Genomic DNA, 24,378 nt, shown 5'->3' on the forward strand with positions numbered 1-24,378 from the left:
ATTCTCATGATAATCCTGTGAAGTAGTTAGTATCCCCACTAACTATTAGAGACGAGAAATGAGGTTCAGAGGTTAACCTGCCCAAAGTCAAACTATTCGTTGCAGAGCCAGGAACCAAAGTTTGGTCTATCTGGCTGCAAAGCCTGAGCCATTCCCCTGCATCCTACTCCCTCTTCTTGAGGTTATAAAAGGAGACACTGTCAAATGGGAGGAAGTTTCTTCATCCACTAATGAAACTGGGGAGGAGTCTGTAGGAAATCCCATACGTCACTGCTGTAAGACTATGTGATCCACTCCATACATAATTGTCAAGGATACTCTGAATCCGTTAAGAAACTGATTAAAGTTTATGACAAATCATATAGGCTTTTTACTTAAATACTCATAACATTTCTCAGTTGCAGGCAATCTAATCTCCTTCAGACCCTAAACCTATGTAAATTCACAGGCTTATAGATTTTTAAGTCCTAATTATCTAAAAAGATCCCCTGGGGCTTCCCTGGTGGCGCAGTGGTTGAGAGTCCGCCTGCCGATGCAGGGGACACGGCTTCGTGCCCCGGTCTGGGAAGATCCCACATGCCGCAGAGCGGCTGGGCCTGTGAGCCATGGCCGCTGAGCCTGCGCGTCTGGAGCCTGTGCTCCGCAACAGGAGAGGCCACAACAGTGAGAGGCCCGCGTACCGCAAAATAAATAAATAAATAAATAAAAAATAAAAAGATCCCCTCATTTCACAGATGAGGAAACCAGAAAGGTTAAATTTGTTTAGCAAATTTTATTTAGTTATCAGGGGCTAGATTTGGCCTTAGCCCATATTTAAATGTGAAGAGTATCACACTTCTTAAATAAAATTAATTATAATTCATCCGGGGCCTTCCCTGGTGGTCCAGTGGATAAGACTCCATGCCCCCAATGCAGGGGGTCTGGGTTCGATCCCTGGCTGGGGAACTAGATCCCACATGCATGCTGCAACTAAGAGTTCACATGTCACAACTAAGAAGTCCGCGTGCTGCAGCTAAAAAAAAGAAATTCATCCGTACACAGCTATTTTGTATCAATACCAACATTTATCTGCCTCAATTGCACAATTATAACTCAACAGAGACCATCTCTGATTTAAAGTCTTTAAGTAGCTAGACCTGTTCATACTAATGTCTAATAAAAGCTATTTCTCTTTAATTTCCACAGAACTTTCAGTATGGGGCTGGCACACTGGTCCATAATACTAGCTGCATGTTAGCTTAGCAGTTGGCTTCTACTCAAGGAAATATTTCCAATGTGTGGGTGTTAAAAGTTTCCTGCCATTTCAGTCCAAAAAAATCTCAAAGTAAATAAAACTACTGTTTTTCTAAACATAAATTCAGTAGTACTAAAATAGTTAATTCTATAAACTGAATTATTTTTTCATGTAACATTTTAAATTTCTGTATACCACTTGTAGTGTTTAAAATTCTACTCATGGCCCCTACTTGATAGATGTGTTATGAAACTGCAACCCAGGATTTGTAGAAATTGGAGAATTCATAAAGAAATGAGACCAGTGAGGGAAGGGTCAGTTTTAGAAACTGCTGTGAGGATATCTGACATGAATGTAAGTAACCCTAAGGGTAATTTTAGCACAGACCTCAGTTATAGGAAGTGATAATAGAAAGCAATAAGCAGCTATGCTCTATAAACCCCTGAATTCCAAGCAAGGAGGAAATGGTGATAGCCCTAAAATGAAGCACAAGAGCAATTTTCTAACTATAGTGGGGTTCTGGGATCCCCTACCCAGGATTCTTCTCCAAGTGTTTCTGAAATGGAGAAGCTTTTGGTTCTCTGGTGGGGGACTGGCAGAGTATGGAGATAGTAAAGATACCCAACATATGTGAACGACACTTGTGACACAACTAATTGCCCTTCCTTTCCTCCAGGATTTTGAAGCATAAAGCCATTTTGTTGAGGGAAGGGGAGAAAAGAATCATAGTCCTTCCGTTAAGGAGAGTCCATGCATCTCACCCATACAGGGACCATGATTCCAAAAGACCAACCAAACTTTTACCAAGTGAGCAGGCTGCCAGGAACAATTCCAGAAATAAGACTTCTATATAAAGACAGAAAGAAATACAGCCATCTAGCATATATGCAAAATAATATCCAAAGATACATAGTTTTTATCAGCCAACCTTTATGAACGCTAACATATTCAGTCCTCCTATTTTTCCTTATCACTAGGTTTTTTTGAAATACAGTTAATCATACATTTATTTGAAATTTTAACAGAAGGGCAAGAGCCTCCATTTCTTTCTGGTCTGCATAACAACATATGGTACCCACGTCGAACCTTAGGTGATAATGCTGTTGCGTGGTACGGGTGTGGTAACATCTCCACTGGGACAGGGGTTACTGACTGCAACCACAGCACTTTTCAAAGGCATTTACCTATGGTTTAGAGTTGGGCATTTGGGGTTTGAAGCACAGCTTCCTACAATTTAGCACTGTAATTTCTCCACCCTCCCAAAAAATAATGAATGCATAAAACACTTTCATCTGAAGTTTACAAAAATATAAATATTATATAATTTCAGAATTTTAGAGCTGCAAAAGGCCTTAGTGATAATCTGGTCAAACTCCTCCCCTAATTTTCTAATGAGGAATTGAGGCCTTCACTCACAGGCTAAATAACCCACCTCAGGCCTTTTGCTATGTTAGCAAGGATGGAACTCTTCCCTCCTGCATCTCTGTATGTGTCACATATTTGAGCTGAGCTCTTGAAAGGACTAGTTTACTTTGAATAGAAACGGACTCTGCATAGCTATGCTACACTTTTATGCTATGTCTTTTACAGTTATATAATGCAAAAGCAATATGTTAATCTTTGACTTAAAATGTCATACCAACAAACTTGTGATATATTGCAACCGTTTTATTACTATGATGGACTGGGATATGTCTTTTAACAGGAGTATTGATTCACTACCATGAATGTGTTTCGATGCTTTGCTGCAGTATCATGCTTGATTCAGTCAAATTATGTGTGAATTACTTTCACACATATAAAACATTTACATTTCATTGTTTGATAGAACAGCACACAGCCATGCACCCCTTCTTTCTGGTTTATATGCATGTAAATATGCTCACATAAAATGTATTTTTCACCACTCAAGGACTTCATAATATATGAACTTTTCATGACACTATTTCTGCTTTTTTTTTTTAATTGAAGGGGGGTAAAAACAATACTGTGGTACAAAAGACCTTCTTACAAGGTTCTTTCTGGAGAAGTGTTTGAGAATACAGTTATAGTCCTATAATGACTGTAATCAAGATCATCCTACAAGGACATGAAGGTAGATTCACTCTCCCGGAGAGTTTCTGATCTTAGTAAGAATATTATGACTGGGGGGAGATATTATAAAGACAGTCCAGCAGAAGACTCTCCTAGAGAGATATTTTGAACATAAATCAAACCTATAATGACTGTCGTAAAGATGACATGATAGTTGAATAGTTTTGCTGAAGAAGTCTGTGTCTAGAAAGACACTCAAAAATGTAATTAAATGCTGTTATAATTTTTATGTTTTGTGAAACTAATAGAGGCCACAAAAGCAGAAAAATGTAGCACTATAACAAAATAAGGAAACACTTTTGAAGAATAAACACTTAACACGTAAAATTTTTAAATGGTATCTAATAAATTTTCATGTCAAATTTTTTAACCAAACATATAAAATTTTTAAATGGCAACTAATAAATCTTCATGTCAAATCTTTTAACAAAATCCACAAATTGATTATAAAAATTGAACAATCATAAATGTCTTATGTATAAAGTTTGAAGGGAAAGTTTAAATTTCTACATTATACTGTTTAATCAAATACTTGAGGAGTTTTAGTTACTGCTGAGGAACAGTCAGTACATTTCTAAAATAATTCAGTTATGAAAATAGTATCACAATTAAGGTTTGGCATAGTAGCATTCCAGCAATCTTCAGTCATCCACAAACATTAACCGTCCAGGCCCTTCATTCTTCATCCACCTCCTATATCTCTTCCATCTAGGATCATTTGCTAATCTTTTCTTTAGTTCCTCTTCTTGTTCTTGTTTGTAGACCTGTAAGTATAAATAACATAAACTAACTTGACAATCCAAAGAGAAACATTTGTCATTAGCTTTATGGCATGTCTATATTTTTCAAATATAACTTTAGGTAAAAGTTTCCAATGAATGTATTGGTTTGTCTTCTGAAGACCATGCACCTAAGACTACTAAGCAATTAAGCACTTTAATGTTCAATGTTAAATAAAAAAGAATAACTTGTGCAAGAACTAGTAATTTTTTTCACTGATTTCTGTAACCTGGAAATACATTCTTTTCCTCCTTGAAATCATATAAGCTGAGTTTAAAGGGTTTAAACATTTCCTCTCTACGACTAATGTCCAATATTAAAGAGTCAACACTTTATTTTTCTAACGTGGTACTCTGTAAATTTAACAGATGACTTTCAGTTTTGTTGATCCTAACCAAGGAACAAAGTGACCTTATAAATACATTTGTCTCCAAATTGAACTTACAACTAATTTTATCTTCAATGATAATTATTGGTTTTTCAAAATATTTTTAAAGTTCCCAAAGAAGGTTAAATAAACCACAGAGGTTAAGAACAAAGAACATCTTTCATTTCTATAACCTTTCATGTATATCAGTTGAAGCTAAATGGACAAGTTTTCATAACCAATTTCACAGCCATATCAAATTTCAGAAAGAAATTATTTCACTTCCAAATTTCAGGAAGTAACAACTAAGATAACCTCATGTAATACCATGATAATTCAGCCCAGGATAGCACTCTATGACAGAGTTTACTGTATAGTGGGCAGCTTCAAGTACTTAAAAGTGAAAACTTATCAAATAATTTAGGAGCTACCACGTTACCTTCCATTTATATGTTCTTTATAAGTAGGCTGAATATATCTACTTGCCAAATCATTCTGGCAATTCATAGTACAGTTTAACACAACAAATTAGACCATACTTTAAATTTTTAGCATTAGTAAATTAAAGTATTTGAAGTTCATCTTTTTTGTGTGTGGTACGCGGGCCTCTCACTACCGTGGCCTCTCCCGTTGCGGAGCACAAGCTCCGGACACGCAGGCCCAGCGGCCATGGCTCACGGGCCCAGCCGCTCCGCGGCATGTGGGATCTTCCGGGACCGGGGCACGAACGCGTGCCCCCTGCATCGGCAGGCGGACTCTCAACCACTGTGCCACCAGAGAAGCCCTGAAGTTCATCTTTTAAAAAGACAAATTATAGGTTAAAAACCCACTGTTCCACTACTAAATATAGTCATACAGTCAACAAAAATAAGATCTTTCTATATTTAACTCTTCGATTTCAGAAATTTGAGCACACTTCTGTGATCCCTTGTCACATACCTAGTTTTAAGTTGGTAAGGAAGGTTACAGTAATTACTCACCTCATAATTCTCCTTTATCCAAAGCTCCCGTTTAAGAAAAGTTTCTTTCTGATGATCTTCTAGACTATCAAACTGAGACTTTGACATCTTCATAGATTTACGTATGATATATAGTCTTTCTTCTTCCCCATATTCTTTGCCTTTGATGTTAAAATTATAGATCCACCGGCAATACCAGACTATATATGAGCACAGGTGAAAGGGAGCTAAGAGAATTTGAAACAGGAGAAGGTCACGGAACTGGGGTTTCTGATAGCCTCCCTTTATATCTATTTTACTTTTTATAATGTTCTTTATGATGTTCTCCTCCTCGTCGCGAATTTCCTCTTTGGACTTTTTGTTTCTGCCCTTCTCTTTGGCTTTTCTCAGCAATCCCTGCTGCTTGGCAATCTCCATGGCTTGGATACGGTACTTGGGCACCGTGGCCAGGTAGCTGATTGCCTTGTTGTAGCTGTTCCACCAGCTGAAAAACTAGAATATTTAACAAAGAAAACTGGGTCATTTTTATTACAAAATTCACCTTGGTGAACACAACCCCCCCGCCGGCCGCCAAAACCTATTCTGATTAAAAACAGGGACCTCAAAAATCTTACTCTGTAAGTTGAAGATACAGTTGAATAATGCCCATGTGGACACGGGATCTCCAGCCCTGATAAGTCAGATAAGCCCTGAGCTGAGCCAAAAAGCCACCGATTCTCTACAGGAGACACCCAGGATCAGAGGATGGATCGTTGGAATCACATCACACCTGTTGATTTCACATCTTTACCATTTGACTCTTCCCTAGATCACAATTAAGAAATCCCTCTTCTTCTATTTTTTTTTAAGATTGCAGTCTACTTACTGGAGGAAGAATCGAATGGTAAAACTAGCTGGTGAGGAGTTTCTTTCAAACAATCCCTGGGTATAGACTCGGGCAACTCTAAACCATCTGCACATACCACAGTAACACTCGTCACATTCTGAACTGAAAGATTCAAATATGTTTGAACTCTTTACTTATTTGGACAGGAAGACATTAAGTCACTTCATAAATATATTCAACCACAAAGGGTTTTATTATCAGAAAAAGTCCTACTCCTCATATAGTATCGCCACACATTTCAGCTATTTTACTGAATAAATACAGCAGTTGTACCAATAATATCCTGAAATATTATAGTAGCAATCTATTAGGAATAGCAAAAAAAAAAGTGATTAGGGTATTACATTATCTAAAACAGAAAAGTAAAGTTGCCCTTCCTCTCCCTGTTGAAAAGGCAACACTACAAAAGCTGATACGTTTAAAATATACAGCTTTAGGGCTTCCCTGGTGGTGCAGTGGTTGAGAGTCCGCTGCCGATGCAGGGAGCACGGGTTCGTGCCCCGGTCCGGGTGGAATCCCACATGCCGCGGAGCGGCTGGGCCCATGAGCCATGGCCGCTGAGCCTGCGCGTCCGGAGCCTGTGCTCCGCAGCAGGAGAGGCCACAGCGGTGAGAGGCCCGTGTACGGGAAAAAAAAAAAAAAAAAGTATATATATATATATATATATATATATATATATATATATATATATATATACAGCTTTAGTTTTCAATAGGAATTCTTTTGTCATATCGATTGAATTTCATTTCTGGGAATTAAACTGGAGAAGTAATTCTGAAACTAGCAAATTGCTTCATTCTAGTCACTTGGCTTTCTTTTTTCTTCTAAAGGAGGATATGATAGGTGTGGTTAGTTGAGGAATAATAGTAGGGAAAACTCATTTCAGGCTAAACTTGTATTTCTGTGATATTTTAAAACAACATAAAAAGTTACTGTAGCACTTTTAGTCTATTTCAGTGGTTCTCATACTGAGCAGGAGTGCCCTTAGCCGTCATGTGGAAATGTGTGAGACATTTTTGTTTGTTACAATGATGGCAAGCTCTACACTCCTGGCATTTGGCAGGTAGGTGCCAGGACTTGTTAGGCCATATTAAGGAGTTTGGAATTTTCCCCAAGTTTAATGGGAAATCACTGAAAAGTCCTATGAAGGTAGTTTGGTCCTCGAACAATGCAGGGGGGGGCACCACCCCGTGCAGAGTCTGAGTGCAGCATATGGTTGGCCGTCTGTATGCACGGCTCCTCCCTATCCTCCGATTCAGCCAACCTCAGAAGGTGCACTGCTGCGGGTCGGCACTGCAGTTAGTGAAAAGAATCCGTGTGTAAGTGGACCACTGCAGTTCCAACCCATGTTGTTCAAGGGTCACCTGTAAATGATATGGTCTAGTTGGCATTCACTCTGGCTGTTATATGGAAAATACTCTAGAGGGGGTAAAAGAGAAAAAGATCTGACTTGTTTGTTTGTTTGGTTTTGACGGTTATATAATGACATTCATGATTTCTTAGATTGCCTGCCAACAAAGATTCCAATGTTATCAATTGGTTAAATAAATATTTTTCTAATATAAAAAATTAATCTCACCTGGAAGTAAAATTCTACAAAAAGGTACTTCTAGTTCAGTTTTAACGACTAGCACTAGCCAATGTGCACTCCTGCACATGCACGTAGATACACACATCCGTCAATACACACCTGAAACACTGAAATAGCACACACACTGACCAAGATCACAACTCTCACATCCACTTTAGGGGCTAAGCGCCTGCTGTAGTAGTGGTAGTAATGGCTGTAGTACTCTTCTGGGTGATCCAGCATGTAATCATAATCTTTTCGAGTTTCTTCATCCTGTAAAATAACAAGATATCCAGTTTCATAGGACAGCTCATAAAATGGTCTTAGTTAATAATCTGTTAAAGTCAAATCTAGAATTTTGTAATTATGTAATCAATCTGAATAAAAGAACAAACTTAAAATCAAAAAATTTCCCATAATTCCTCAAAGGGACACACAAATTTGTTTCCAGAACTTTAATACTAGGTATAAAGCATAATAAAAAAATTTCCTCAAATTCTTGAGGAGTATTAGTCCTCCTGGAAAAAATAAAAACACTTCAGTAGCAATGAACCATGCCTTTTTAGCCAGTGCTGTGGTGCTAATAAGGATGTCGCCGTGTTCTTATAATTTAAAAGCGTGTTGACACCTACTCTCAGTAACTGTTGATAGAAAAAAAAGAATGTTTATCTCTGTTGTATATATTCACAATCATTTCCCAACCTTGTATAGAAGGTTTTCTTTTGAAAGCAATGATTGAAACAACAAAAAAGTAGACAAAACCAGTCTATGCCCTCAAAATTGAATTATGCTCATCCCAAGGAAACATTGAGACATCGATGCAGTATAATGGTCAAAGTCTAGCTTTGTGATATCAGGCAAAAATTTTAGCCTCTCTGAGCCTCACTCTTCTTCACTTGTAACTTAGAGATATTAATAGCTGCCCTACTAATTTTACAGGGTTATTTTGTACATCAGATGACATACAGTATACAAAAACAGGTTAAAAATATGGAGTATTCACTATTATAACACATTTTCACAGCCCAGTTCATAAATAAGGTAATATATCGCTCTTTCTTAGTCATGCAAACATGTTGAAAAAATTATAGCATTCTGAAATGCTGCTCAAATGGTCACAAATAAAGCATTTCTTAAAACCTTCTCTAATTTTAACCAGTTTCTAAAAGGTATAAACGCCAATCTTTTACTGAGATACATAGGTTGAAAAGCTACCAAACTAGGTTATGATTTGCTTTTTTTTTTTTAAGCCCACAGGAAACCTATTTTTCAGCTTGTCTTGTTTCCAAAAAAGTGTTAAAGACTAAAACTACAGCAAATTCTTTACTCTGTATAAGTGAATACAACATAAACCATTATGAAAAAAAATCTTTCTTTAACCTAGATGATTTCTTTCTATGATAAATTAATTATTCAACATACATAAAGTTGCAGATTATTAGCTCAACATTTCAAAATCTGCACTTAGTGCTTTGTCACCACAGAGGCGCTGGGGTCTGTTCAGGGCCTCCTCCCGAGTCCTCCAATATGCTGTTTCTTAGATTTAAAATAAGAAGTTTGCTAACGATAAATCTTTCCTGTACCCATTAATATCATTATATATTTTCTATTAAGAATTCTGAATTTGAATGAGCACATTCTCAGTAACAGTTCCTTTTTTTTAAAAAATAAATTTATTTATTTTTAATTTATTTTAGTTTTATGTTTGGCTCCGTTGGGTCTTTGTTGCTGCGCGCAGGCTTTCTCTAGTTATGGCGAGCGGGGGCTACTCTTCGTTGCAGTGCGCAGGCTTCTCATCGCGGTGGCTTCTCTTGTTGCAGAGCATGGGCTCTCGGTGCGCGGGCTTCAGTAGTTGTGGCATGCGGGCTTCGGTAGTTGTGGCTCACAGGCTCAGTAGTTGTGGAGCACAGGCTTAGTTGCTCCGCGGCATGTGGGATATTCCCGGACCAGGGCTCGAACCCGTGTCCCCTGCATTGGCAGGCGGATTCTTAACCACTGCGCCACCAGGGAAGCCCTCAGTAACAGTTCTTACGCTCATTACATTCAAAATATTTTTTACCTCTGACTAGAATTTGAAGCTAGGTGAAGTAGTATCTAGTATAATTAGATGTAAATATATTTAAAGTCTATTCCATGGCACTGTATGGAGGGCCAATATGCGAATCATCTATTATATAAGGAAAGCTGAGCTCAGGCTGATATTATTTTCAAATTCACTCCTTGTATGTTCTCTTCCATTAGAAAAGATTTTCTCGGGAGTTCCCTGGTGGCCTACTGGTTAGGATTCCAGGCTTTCACTGCCGTGGCCTGGGTTCAATCCCTGGTAGGGGAACTGAGATCCCGCCAGCTGCGTGCCACACGCCTCAACTGTCAGTCCATTCCTCCTATAAGCCATCATCATATTCTAGAGTTTCTAACCGAAAGAGGGTAAAACGTTACAGGTCATACAGATAGCTCTGAAGACTAAAGCCTATGTCCCTTGATGTATTTCATTCTGAGTACTTCAAGACATCCTTTGAGAATTTTTCCATTCTCCCTCCATTTTTTTGCCCTTTTGGCTAATTTTATAGATATGCTCTGCTTCTGGCCTGAATTCGTTGCCTTTTATACTCAGCCTCCCAATCTTGGCAGATGCTTTTTGAAATGTATTTCTTCAAACACGATTCTTCTCCTTGCTCCAACTAGATTACAAGTAGTTTTGAAACTAACTGCCCCCCTGAGATGAGATTCCTACAGTCCTCCAGCATCACTATCTCTGCACAGTCCATTGCCCATTCTGACTGTCTGTACTCCTCCTGGTTGAAGTATACAGCAAGATCTGTGAGTGTCACTGAAATCTGCTCTGTGAACGTCATGCGTCTAGTGGCTGTTCTCTCGTTTGTTCTCTTATCTTAGTGAAGGTCACAGTCCACAGAATGCAGATATCCTTCTTCAAGCTTTTCACCCATATCTTCCCCCAGAGTCACCATCTTCTCACTGGTCCCTAGATTTGTGACAGAGCTTCATTTAACAGGATGGTCAGCTAATGCTCCAGTACCAGCAACTCCAAAATTTATACCTTATGTCTAGCCTCTCTACTGTAACCAGAGCCTGTAGGGTCTATTCAGGGCCCTCTATAATGAGTCCTCAAACTACCTCATCCCTGTAAAAGGTTTCAGGGTCAAGTCTGACTTCTCTTAGAATGGTTTTCTTTTCCTTGGGGCCACCATAATTTCATGACCCTGTTTTGGTCATGATTAGAGACAAGAAGGTCTGCGATCTCCTTGTTACAGCGTTTATTCAGCCACAGTCTTCTTTCTTTAATGTGTTTAAAGCTTTCTCTCCAGAATGAAGAAAATGGATTTTAGGCTGAGGCATGCATAATACACTTTACAAGGTTGTTCAAGGTTGGCACAAATTGAAGAGTTAGGGATTCTCAACAATCTAAGTCAAAGTCCTACTCTTCAGTAGCCTACTAAGTTTAGAATCAACCTAATATGAACACAGGATACCAGGAATATTAGCAAAAAAGAAAAGACAGACTGGGACCCAATTAGAGAGTTTCACGTACATTCTTACATATTTTTATTTTTAATACCATATATATATATTTTTCCTACCCATCTTGGGACTAAAGTAGCCTCACAGTTTTTTTGTTTGTTCTGTCCAATGCTTCCCAGTGTCTAGTAAGGCAAGTTCAATTTTCCTTGTCATGCAACAAGGCCTCCATAACTGACCCAAACTTACCTACTTAAGAAACATCTTATCACTCTCCCTTCTTTTGCCCATAGCAAACATTCAGATAGCAATTTCTGGAATTTGGTGTGTTCTTCAAGTACAGCATGCTCTTTTATATCTATGACTGAACAGATAATTCACTTTAACTCAAATGCCCGTGCCTTTCTTCCAACCTCATGCGCTCCTATTAATCCTTTAGAACATAAACATTAGCAGACAGATTTAGACCACTCTTATTACACTTATTACCTATTTATTATAGCACTTATCACATTGTAATCATCAGTTTTTTTCTTTTCCTTGAATGAGAACTTCTAGACGGCAAGTAGGGTGATTCCTTAATCTCTGTATATCCAAGGCCTAGCACAGTGCCTGGCATTCAATAAATATCATTTCAAAACTGAATGAAATTTTGTAAAGGCTCTCCCTTACTCTAGACATCTCTCCAGCCACACAGGTCTCCGTCTCACAAGGAAGGCGAGACGGGTGATTAGGCCACAAAAACTTGGGCTTGGCAGAAATGACTGCTTGATTTCATAGCTTATGAAGATACGCTAATGTGGCTAAAATAGCTTAAACCTTAAAACAGTGTAATATCTTACCTTTCAATAAGGTAGTACTTTTTCTTTCAGCAATTTTGTGGATCTTAAGGTCCCAGGGTCAGGAGATTCCAACTTCTTTCCAAAACCAAAACCTTTATACTTGTTTCTTCCTCCTCTCTGTCCTGAGCCTTGACAAGCAGGGCAATAAGCTCCTTGTTTCTAATCTCTACAGGAAAAAATGGTGCTTCTGCTGGTGTCCACTCCACTCCCAATCCTCTTGGGCATATGCAGGAGGACTGGAACATAACCACCAATATCTAGATCAAAAGTGAACAAGAGGAAACCCACAAGCAAAGAAAGCACTGAACCCTTCCTTCTCTTATGAAAATGATCATTCCCCCCTCCCCAGAGGCAAAAATATATTATGTTCTTGTCCTTGAAAGAAATAATGAATTGTTTGGTTTCAATAAACATAAATTGCAATAATTAGATATTGCAGCCAGGTTCACATTAAAAATCTTCGATTATACAAATAATAGAAACCATTTAGGATGGCAAAGGCCAAGAATCAATAATATATGAAAATATAGTAATCGTTTGTTCATTCTTAAATATATATAGTAATCCTGTTTTTAAGAGAAATACACATACAAATGATCCTTTAAAAAAATAACATCTGTTCCCCTAAATTTTTTTCCAGGCCATTACACCCTACTAAAGAGGAAGAAAGTTAACTGCTCTGAGTTTTCATTTCTCTTCCTGTTCCCTACCCACCAGCCACTCGTGCAACTATCTTCTACGTCTTCTCTTCTCAGTCTACATGTGGTTATAGCAACTTCCATCATTTGCAGTATCACCTATATATCATATACGAGTGACACTCAGATCTGTTTTCCCTGCTCCTACTATTTTCAGATACCTCCTGAACATTTCCTAAATGTAACATAAATATCTCAAATTCAACATGCTCAAAACCCAAATCTGCTCCTGTGTCTCAGTTAACGGTATCGCCATCTACGTGGTTACCTGAGCTTTAAAAAGCCTTAGTTATTTTCAGTTCAGAAAATAGTTATGCAGGGCCTTAAGCCATGTGCTGAGCACAAAGGAGGATAAAAAAACAAATAAATTAAGGACCTGGCCTCAATAACTCTCCCATCTACAAGAAGAATCTAGCAAGCAAGAAGAGCACAATTCAATGTACTAAGGACTAACTGTGCCTGAGAACACTGGTAATGGGATTCACAGAAGACGTGAAATGAGTGCTAGATCCTGAAAAGCACGTAAGATGTGGTAAAATTTGTTCCAGGCAAGGGGAACAGCAAGTGTTAAGGTACAGAAGCATCAGTGTAGAGAACAGATTCAGTGAAGCTTAAGCACTGGGGAAGTTTAGGGAAGAAAGGAGTAGTAAATGTGGCCAGGAAGACAGGTTTGGATAAGAACCACAGGGGATCTTATATGCCATGCTAAAGTGTTAGGGTGTTACTGTCTGTGCTATTCAAACATAACATGTTTTCAAGTATGAGAAAAATAAATAGCATTGAGTAGAAGTATATATTTTTGGACGATAACTCTGACAGTATTGTAAAGAAAGGAATGAGGGAGAAACAGATTTTAGAGACCAAGAAATAGAACAAATAGGACTTAGTGATTAAAGGGGTACAGGAATCAATCATGTTAAGCATGATACTGATGTTTCTAATTATAGTCACTGTGTGAACCATGTTATTCTAAGAATAAAGGAAGAGGACAGCAAGTGTGGAGAAGATGCAGGGGAAAATTGTGGAAGATTTTGAAATGGGGAGGAAAGAAAATTACTGGATAGCTTTTCAGTGTCTGGAGCCTCCAAGGATTATCTTTTCCTGTAGGAGGGGTGTGCCTTTATTTGTCTTTGAAAAGTCTATTTTAACTTTGTAGAGAAAGAAGTAACTTGTGGAAACCTGGAAGTAATGCAAATAATTCTTATTCACAAAAAGACAAATTGTGACCAGTGGAATTAAGGCAACTGATAACTGCCTTGTCATATTGACCAGTATTACAGGCATTTCAGCACTCCTTGTCTTGACTGTAAACTGTGTGGCACTTTTTCTCTTTTGAACCAGTTTTAATATCTTACTGGTTCCCTCATTAATTAATGAGTTAAATAAAATCTTTGACACGTGTTTATTTTGTATTTGTACAAGAGTCAACCTCTTTTAAAATTTATGCTTTAACAAAGAAAACAGGATTAGTTTCATGTGTAATTTTGGGTACCTGTGCTACAAATGAGAGACAATTGAAAAATATGAACCTAGAGAATACACGGATTTCAGGGTTGTCAAGGATGTAGTTGAGTTTCATCAGGACGAGCTTAGAAAATAAAAAGAAGAGTCCCCAAAGGACAGGACTCTAAGGAAATGCAATGTTTACGGTGAAGGCAGAGAAAAAAAAATACAGACTAAAAGAAATGGCTAGAAAGCTTGGAGAAAGGGGAGAGAATTACATGAAGGGAGTCAAGGGAGAACAGCTTAAAGAACTACGTGGTCAACATCAAATGCCACAAATAGTTCCAAAAGGAAGAGCAGCCCTCTGATCTGATGCTTAGAGCATCACTATTCATCTTAGGAAGAACAGCTCCAGAACGTGTGCTGATGCACATGTCAGTCTATGACAGTTTAAATGAAAGGGGGACGAGGAAGTAAGGATAGCCAACAATGAGGAAAGAAGAAAAATGTGACCGTAGCTTTAAAAGAAGCAAAATTAAGGAATGAGAAATGAACCAAATAAGAGATTCTTAAGTTACCAAAGAGGAATGATGAGATTCCAGAAGACTAAGACGGAAATAAAATGAGTTCAGCCAAGAATACCTTCCTGCCTTCCCCAACCCATCTTCCATGTTGTTCCCAGAACTTTCTTTCTGAAACAAACATCAGATTGTGTTACTTATGCACTTTAAAACCTCTGGTAACTCTTCAATACATCAGGTTCACATGCCTGAACACAGCTTAAAGGGTCGATCCCAAACTATTTCCAGTCTCCTGAAACATTCTCCCTACCATGCACCTGACAGGCTTCTAACCTAGAAACAGTAGATCCCCTACAGTCTCTAAAAATACAGTAAGGGTCTTTGTGCTGTGACTATCTCAGTATATTCTGTTTACCCATGAGAAATTTGCACAAGCAAAATTAAAACATCAAGTGCTTAGTTTCTGGCTAGAATTATATCAACTCAGTAGTTTTTGTGTTACTCAAAAAAGCTCTGATGGGTTGTTGATACCATCATGTGTCAGGTAGTCACAGCACTAGATTTAAACACATCTGGTGTATGATCAACCTTGGCCATAAGTAGGGAAGAACAGGTGAAATTTTAAGGGATGAGTAAAAAATGAAAAACACTTATGGGTTCACAGCAGAAATAGCAAATGTGGCACATAAGGTACCACACCCTTCTTCTGGGCCCATGGGAGGACAGTTTAACATGTCATCTTTTCCACTAAACCCAGACAAGGCCCCCAAATTTACAAGTGTTACATGGAGTCGAGACCAATTACAGTTGGCACGTGAAATGAAAATTATCTGCCATCAAGCTGACTTGACTTGCCTGTGTATCAGCCTCACAACTGTGATAGAAATTTACATCATTTCTATTAGTTTTATGAATACCCAATTATTATGAAGGACTGACTAAAATCTGGATCGATGCTGGAAAAGAAAAATAGTAATACCGATAAGTGCAGTTAATTTTTTTCCTCCAGAACGAAGAGTCCCTGGGAAAAGCATAATAGAAGTGATCCTACATCTCATTCCCGGAACCAGCCTTGCACACTCATGACTCCACGTTTTCGTGGATCAAGACTTGTCTCTACCAGAAATGTCCCTCCACAGTCAACCTTGGGGACTGTTCTAGATCCAGATCAAAGAGTGCATTCTTCTCCAATCCCCTGAGAAGAAATAATTGTGTTCTCTCAGTGCTGCAATATAAGCTACACGTTTTTATTATATAACTTAGATAAATAATAACCAAACAATAAGTATCTGTATCCTTCTTATATTAAAAGCTTAAAGGCAGGAACTGTGCCTTTTTCATTGTTATGGTCTCCTCCCCCAGCATCTATGTCAGTACCAGTGAGAGAAAGGGTTAAGCGAATATACAAAGGGAGAACAATAAACAGTAACCCTAACAGGGCAGGAAGTTCATACTCCCCTTTTTGTCAAATCATTCTTAAGTGCTAAAGCCCTGCCACATCAACCAGACTGGCAAAAAGAAACTGACGTGTTCCTGTGACTTTCCTGCCAAGACAAGGCTGGAGGAGCACAAGGCTCTCTCTACACATCCCTTCAATTTATCAGATAACCTGCACGCCAGTAATACCTCCAAGACCTTTTCTATGTTCTTCTCTCACGATCTTGCAAAATGCTCTCAAACTCTACCATTTTCTACCAATTGCAGTTTTTCTAAGTGCGTCCTTACCACCTGTTCCCTCATCTGCTGATTTCTATGCCATCCTTCTCATTTTATCTAATTCATCCAGTTTGTATCTATATCAAAAATAATTAATGTTCTCTAAAACCCTGAGAAAATAATTTCTCCTTAAAAACAGAAGTATAATTTTTCTCTCATGCAGGAATTTTTCATTCATACCCATCCAATCTACTTTATCTGTACCACTCTTTAAGACTACAATTAATTTCGGGTAAAATGCCAAAGTAGGCTTCACATAACAATGTCAAAACGCCAGAAATCCACTTTCGATTTCCATCCTATCTGAATCTATCTCCAGATAGGAGTTTTTATTTTACAAGCATTCATTATCTATGTGCCAGACACTGTGCTAGGTGCCATGGATATACATGCAAAAATGAAGTTCAGTGGAGAGGGGAGAAGGGCTACTCAGGATTTACAGTGCAGTGTGATAAGTGCTATATCCACATAAAAAGATCCAATGTTGACACAGCGCGTGAGAGTCTGTTTACTTAACTTCCAAAGTCCATGTGTCCCTGAATCCCCAGTAGTCAAATACACTAAATAGTTATTTCACCGGCTTAACTCATATTATGAAACAAATATAAAGCAGTGTGTGAAATCATAATGGTTTCAAGTCCTGCTGAGATCTAGAGGTTTTAAGTTATTTGAGAACATGAACTAAGCATGACTTGGTAAAAGCATCTGACAGGTCCCTTTGCCTTCCATTATTACCCGTCCTTCTTTTTCTGGTTTTTCTCAATCTCTCTATTCACAGGTAGAATCTCTGTTGCTATGAAAACAATGACCAACTGTGATAATATCTCCTTGTCTGACCAACTGCATTTAAATCATGTCAGTATCCTTATTTTTTAACAATTTCCATTTAAAAAAACTCTCTCTCAAAGAGGCATTTATTTAACCAAGACAACTTCAGAGTCATAAATCCACTATATCTTACACAAATATAATTCTCATTTTGGTTATTCAGAGATGCTTGGTTGTTATAAGTTTTGATGGAACACCATTGTAAGATTATAATGAGGATATAATATAGCTTTTTATATTATACATGTTAAAAATGCTAAGAGACTTGAACAGACCAAGAATAAGAAATTAAGAAGGTTATCAAAAAATTATGGGGAGAGAAAAAAGGCTCCTCCTGGCTCCAATGAATTTACAACTAATTTATTTCAGATTTCACAAAAGAAACAATTTCTGTTAGATACACTGTTCCAGAGATGGAATCTACCTGGGCATTCTACAAAGCAAATATAGAATCAACTTTTCCCTTCATATGCCAGCAATAACTGAACATGGCTGTGAAGGAGGACACAGTCTTCCCAAGGCCCTCCCTCCTTTTCAGCTCTCACAGGGTTTATTGCTATTCTTTATGGAGAAATATATAGTGTATAACAAAAAGAGCAAATAGAAATGAAATGCGGTCCCATGTCTGCAGTTGCTGCCCCCATGAGATGATATATGGAATTTCAGGTAGGCTTCTGCGGCTCGTCTTCATTCCAGAGCCACTGGAACTTATCAGCTTCTCCCACTATTCTATCTGACCTGCTCGTAGTAAAGGCCAGGTGGACCTCTTATCCCTCACAGGCCCTCTTTCCAGTCTGTGGATATAATCCAAGCAAAACAGTGGTTGCATCCCTGTTGCCTCAAGGGGATGACCCCAGTTTATCAGATCTCTGCATTACCCAGAAATGATATCTTCCGGCAACCTTCTCACAATTCTCCATTATGACAGCAATAAAATCAGACCACCCTGTTTGTCTTTAATAACTTCTTCCACACATGGCAAGTCAAAGTCCTCTTCCTTATTCCAGGAGAGAGCATCTTCAATGAAGTTTTTTAAAAAGTTTCTGAAGGTGTTCCACTTGGAAGTGGAACCCCTATCTATCTCTATAAATTTAACATGGGAGTTTTCATAGAGCCCAACTAAGTCTGATTTCCATGGGTCCAAACCAAGCCCAGACACCCCTTTTCTCTCACAGATAATTTCCGTTCTCCTGCAGTAATAACGAGTGGGGTTGGGGAAGCTATAGAACACTCTCTCCCACTCTCCATCAGCGCAACTACAATTCTAGTTTCCTGTTTGGAGGCATGTGCAGCTACCGCAGACCTGTCCCAATCAAGAGTTAGTGTTACTTTCTCCAGACATACTAGTTTTTAACTGCCTCAAAGTTCCTTGTTCTTGAGTGGACACATTATTTTATTGAGCTTTTTATTAGCTGACAAATCAGTGCTAAACTCGTAGCAGCATTCAGAGGCAACCATTACAGCCAGTTCAGCCTCTGAATTTGTCTCTTCGAGAAAATGGCAAGAATATTTAGAGTCCTGGGATTCCTCCCAGCCAGATTTTCTATAGTCTCCATTTCTTGGCACTTTTTTTTCAAACTTCTTACTATCATGCTCACCATTTTCATGCCAAATCTCCCCATCTCCAACCCCAGCAGAAGGGAACAGTTGCCACTGTTTCTGCTGCCTCTCTTCTGGAAGTTCTCCACCTGCCCAGTGCTCCCTCTTGTGCCACGAGGGCTTTGGAGGACCAGTGGCAGGCCTTCTGGATGCCCGTCTGGACCACTATCTTTCCTCACGGCAGAAAAGCAGACTGGAGCTTCACATGCTGGGCTGCCTTGAATGAAGTTCTTTCCCATCTTTCTGAAGTCTTTGCTCAATCACTGTCTATCCCAAATAATAGGCAACCAAGCCCTCTGGCCTCAGCACTTTCCCAAAACCCCCATTCCTCAGTTAACTGCCAATAAAAATTACAATCTCACCAATGCTGGTGAGAATTTAGTGAATTTTATGACTCCATATTATCCAAACTGCTCTGGAAAGTAAGCCATTAACTCCTTGACTCAGTATTTTCAGCTCTGGAAATCTAACCTGGAAAAATAATGCATGGTTAAATTATAGCATACCCACTCAAAGTAGTCACTAAAAGCAGACGATACAGCAACATGGAAAACTCTGCCTCAAAAAGAAAAGAAAAAAAAAGCTAGAAAAAAGTACCCTACAACTGCAACTGCTGTTGCATTAGCATGATGGGGCCCTTGAAGCAGTAACACTTCCACCAAATATGTTTTGTACTTAGTGATTTCTTATGGTTTGCTTTTCCCAGCAGTAAAAGAAAACAGGATCAGGCTAAATCTCCCCATCCCCACAAGACTCAATAAAACCTTTGGCAAACGACTACACATATACTCACAAAATATTTCCTACTAGAAATTCTCAGTCTTGAAACCCAAGTCATTAAGCACCTATTTGCAGGTCCTGTATAGGGGGTTTCTCATTCATCATTTAACCTCATAACAACCCGTGGAGCAGGCATCATGGCCTTAATTGTGCCTATGAAGAAACAGGTACTCTGACCTATTAAGTCACTATCCAAGGTCATACAGGGGTGTTCAGAGCCGGAGTCAAACATCCGTTGTTCTTCTTAGTATTTTTCTACATCCTTAAACCCAAGCTAAATGTCACAATTAATACCATCCCCAGAAACCAAGTTTCTGTCGACTCAAATTCGGGCGATCTCACTGTCACTGGAGCCCTTTCCTGTGTTCTATCACAGATCTTGGTAATAATAATCACCCTGCTTTCCGAGAGTGAGCTGCACATTATTAAAACATTTTCACTAAGTCGTAAGAAGCCCAAAGCTTTGCATAAAAAAGACTGTAACAGAAAGGAGGGGGCTGGCTGCCCTCCAAGACCGAGGGGGTTCCCATCTTTGTCAGTGGGCCGTATGCGCTCTCTCACGTGGGGAAGCGCGAGCATCCTAAGGGTGGTGGCGGTGGTCGCGCCCGGCGCCGGAGTCACAGGGAGGCTCGCTCCACGGGCCAGGGGCCGAAGGGGCCACGCCGCTCGCTTCGCCAGCGGGTCCTCGCAGCCCATCCGCGCCCCCAGGCTTACCTTAAGAGTCTCGTAGGCGGTGGCCACCAGCAGGAAGGCCTCCTCAGCGCTCTGCGGCGTCCGTCCGGGGCCCTCGTCGCCGGGCTCTGGCCGGTAGCGGTCGGGGTGGTAGCGCCGAGCCAGCTGGCGGTAGGCCCGCGCGATCTCCGCCTTGCCCGCCGTGCGGCTCACCCCCAGCACCTCGTAGCAGTCCCGCGTGCCGCAGTAGAGCCCTTCCACCAGGGCCGCCGCGGGCCGCGGCAGCAGCACCGCCAGCAGCAGGGGCGGCAGCAGCACCAACCAGCCCCGGCCGGTAGCGCCGGCTCCCCGGCGCGGAGCGATCGGCGTCGCCATGCCGGCTGGGCCACGGCTCCCCTAGCCCAGCCGCACCCCGGCACTCCACCGCGCGCCCGGGTGGGCTGCTGGACCCAGATCCACGTCAGCACGCGGCGCCTCCGCGCAGGCGCACCGGGCGCGGCTGCTTCAGCCACTTCCGTCACGACCGTTGCTAGGGGAGCAGCAGGACGCCTCAGCCGCCCGGCTGCTTCCGCTATGTCTGTGAACGCGTTCCTAGTCCCAGCGGCCAGAGGATTTGTCCTCAGGTGGACGGACCTAAAGGATGTCTCTGTGTCTGAGGTGCACTTAACCAGTGTATGCAGAGTGCTTTACTGTCCACAGTGCCCTTCCCAGGCAGTCTTTTAGGCATCATGACTTCGTTTGTTGCCATTGGTTGGTAGTCTGGCCCTCTTGCCCTCTGGTTATCAGCCTCAAGATGTGTGCCCAGGGTTTTAAAGCTGGGTCTCAGCCCCGACTCCGTCTCACTAACTCCATTCTCCCTTTCCAAAAGGAAGTTTAACTTAGAGATTCTAGGCGCTCTCTGCCTTAAAGTTCATGGCCATCTAGTTCCGGGTTTCTTAGCCTCCGCACTATTGACATTTGGCCTGGATAATTCTTTTCCTTGTAGGGACTGTCCTATGCATCGTACGATGTTTAACAGCATCTCTGGCCTCTACACACTAGATGCCAATAGTACCACCACCTCAGTCGTGACGATCAAAAATGTATCCACGTATCCTCAAATGTGTTCTGGGGGTACGGCTGCCAGAAAAGATGCAAGTCGCTCAGTTAAATCTGAATTTCAGATAAACATTTTTTTAGTATATTATGTCCAAAATATTGCATGGGACTCTATAGCAACATGAAGAACTTTACCTCAAAAAAAGTTGTTTCTATCATTCACTCAGTAAATATTTCTTGAGTCTTTACTATGAACTAGACAGTGTTGTAGGCTCTGAGGACATAGTGGTGAGCAAGGTAGACAAGGTTCTTAATCTCAAGGAGCTGGTGGAGGATGACAGACAATAAACAAGCAAATAAACTTTAAGAAATAATAAATTCTTTTAAGAAAATGGAACAAAATAAAGTTAAAAATATAGTATGGGGCTTCCCTGGTGGCGCAGTGGTTGAGAGTCCACCTGCCGATGCAGGGGACGCGGGTTTGTGCCCCGGTCTGGGAAGATCCCACGGCTGAGCGGCTGGGCCCATGAGCCATGGCCGCTGGGCCTGCGCGTCCGGAGCCTGTGCTCCGCAACGGGAGAGGCCACAACAGTGAGAGGCCCGCGTACAGCAAAAAAAAAAAAAAAAAGACAATCCATATGGCTGGGATGGGGGTGGAGCTGGGGGATGAGGAGTGGAGGGGATGAAACTGGAAAAAGCCAGATTATGAGGGGTCATTTTGTTCCATGTTGAAGAAATTGCTATTTATCCTAAGAGCAATGGAGAGCCAGCGTAGAGTTTTTAAGTAATAAAGTGACACCTTAAGATTTGCATTTCAGAACAATTACTCTGCCTGAGAAAACGAGCTGGGAGATATCAGGAAGACCGTTATGAGACAGTTATAAGAGTCCAAGTAGAGTTGCTACAGGTGTGTTTCAAGGTAGTAGCATTGAGAATGGAGAAAAGTTGAGACGCATTTATGAAGCAAAATGGGTAGTATTTAATGATTGGTTGTGGAGGAGTGAAGGAGAGCACTGAGTCCTGATGACGCTAAGGTTTCTAGATTAGGAAATCAGGTGCCATTCCTGAAATAAGGAACACAAACTTACAGTGTAAGATGATGCATTCATTGATACGTGTTGTGTTTTGAGATGCCAGCCATCTCCACATCAGATCATGTTGTTTCCATACTTGAAACATTTGACGATTCTCATTGAACCTTGTCTCCCATGAGGTTCTTCAGCTATGCAGGTTTCCCAGTCCACTTCCTTTGTGCACACTCCTCCTATAGAAGCTCATTGCTGCCTGTTCAGGGCTCTCCTTCCCAAACAGAAGGAGTTCCCATGCTGCCTGGAGATAAAGGAAATTTTCTACATTACAAATTTGGTCATGTTACTCTTACCCAACTTCACCCTCAGATTAGAGTTCAAATACCTTAACGTGGCTTTCAGAATTCCATAACAACCTAGGGTCTCCCATGCTTTGCTTCTGCCCATACTGGTCCCTCTCCCTAAAATATCATCCCTCTTCCACTTCAAGGCCTTCCAACCTGCTATAACCTACCAGACCTAGCCTAAGCATCTCCTCTCTTTGGACTCTTCCCTTCCCAGGTTTTAGTCCCAGAGCCGATTTGGAGCTCCGTAGTCAAGCTAAAACTAACGTAGGGAAGGCTCACTTCAAAGCAGACAGAACTTTAGTCCGTGGCTGTTATGAATTTATTGCCTCTGAGCTGCAAAGCCCATCATCCCTTGCCCCAGGGAACGGCACTCTGCAGACTGCATTTGCCTGTTGCCAGCTGGCTGGATGTTAAACTCTGCCAGTAGAGGGTGCTTGAAGCACACTGCAAGGTTGGAAAAGGAAACGGGGACTTTTTTTTTTTCCTCAAGTAAACAGGTCTCTGTGCAGATTTCTCTGTGTGGCATCAGTTTTCTTTGCCACCACATTGATGATGACTCCTGTTGTGGGTCGAATTGTGTCTCCCCAAAAAGATATGTTCAAGTCCTAACCTCTGGTACCAGTGAATGTGACTTTATCTGGAAACAGGGTCTTTGCAGATGTAATCAGTTAAAATGAAGTCACTGAATCCAGCGACCTTATAAGAGGAGAAAACAGAGACGTGCACACAGGGAAGACAACCATGTGAAGCCAGAAGAAGAAATTGGAGTTATGCTCCCACAAGGCAGGGAGCACCGAGGACTGCCAGCAACCACTAAACGCTAGGAGAGAGGCGTGGAAGAGATTCTCCCTCAGAGGTCCCAAGAGGACCCAACCCTGCCAACACCTTGATTTCAAACTTACAATCTCTAGAACTGTGAAACGAAAGTGTGTGTACACTTTAAAATGGCTAAGGTGGTAGATTTTATGTTTACACATAACAGAAAATTTTAAAAATAGTAAATACAAAGGGTAGCCACTACCCCTGTGACTGAGGGAAATGGAAATAAATAAGGAACTAAGAAACGCAGAGGAGGCTCTTGCCCCAAGTCTGAGATTATTTTTTTTTGTTGTAGAAAAATATACAGAACAAAATTTACCATCTGAACCAGTGTATGTATGTATGTATGCTGATGTATAATTGGCATGCAGTGTTATGTTAGCTTCAGGCATATACCATTTTAAAGTGAGTGTACGACCCAGTGGCATCCAGTACTCTCACAAAGTTGTGCAACCATCACCACGATCTAGTTTCAGAAACTTTCATCACTCCAGAAGGAAGTCCTGTACCTACAAAGCACGCATTTACTACTTCTTTCCTCTATACCCCTTAGAGTTCTCTTTTACCCCTTTTGGTTATTAACCATGACCAGCATCATCAAGGAGGATGCCTAAGCTGGGGTTAGAACTCTGAGAGAAGGTAAGACAAACTAGATGGCAACCAGGGAGGACCACAGAAGG

The 24,378-nt window shown here is 40.6% G+C and overlaps 1 protein-coding gene across 1 annotated transcript; it reads right to left on the bottom strand.

The window, feature by feature from the left end:
* Positions 1-660: 660 nt before the first annotated feature.
* DNAJC25 (DnaJ heat shock protein family (Hsp40) member C25) lies at positions 661-20,930 on the bottom strand. The gene is made up of 4 exons (XM_060014331.1): positions 20,509-20,930; positions 8,011-8,163; positions 5,456-5,926; positions 661-4,092 (listed from the first exon to the last, which is right to left on the bottom strand). Exons 1-4 carry the CDS (start codon positions 20,839-20,841, stop codon positions 3,970-3,972), a joined length of 1,080 nt encoding a protein of 359 aa, XP_059870314.1. The 5' UTR covers positions 20,842-20,930; the 3' UTR covers positions 661-3,969.
* Between the last annotated feature and the right edge of the window lie 3,448 nt (positions 20,931-24,378).

This window comes from Delphinus delphis, chromosome 6 (genome assembly GCF_949987515.2).
Source record: "Delphinus delphis chromosome 6, mDelDel1.2, whole genome shotgun sequence".
Lineage (NCBI taxonomy): Eukaryota > Metazoa > Chordata > Mammalia > Artiodactyla > Delphinidae > Delphinus > Delphinus delphis.

Coding starts and splice junctions, on each gene's coding strand:
- DNAJC25 (XM_060014331.1), bottom strand. CDS start 20,841: ATGGCGACGCCGATCGCTCCGCGCCGGGGAGCCGGCGCTACCGGCCGG. Junction 8,164..20,508: donor CCGCCTACGAGACTCTTAAG/GTAAGCCTGGGG, acceptor GTTATTTTACAG/GATGAAGAAACTCGAAAAGA. Junction 4,093..5,455: donor GGATAAAGGAGAATTATGAG/GTGAGTAATTAC, acceptor TTATACTTACAG/GTCTACAAACAAGAACAAGA.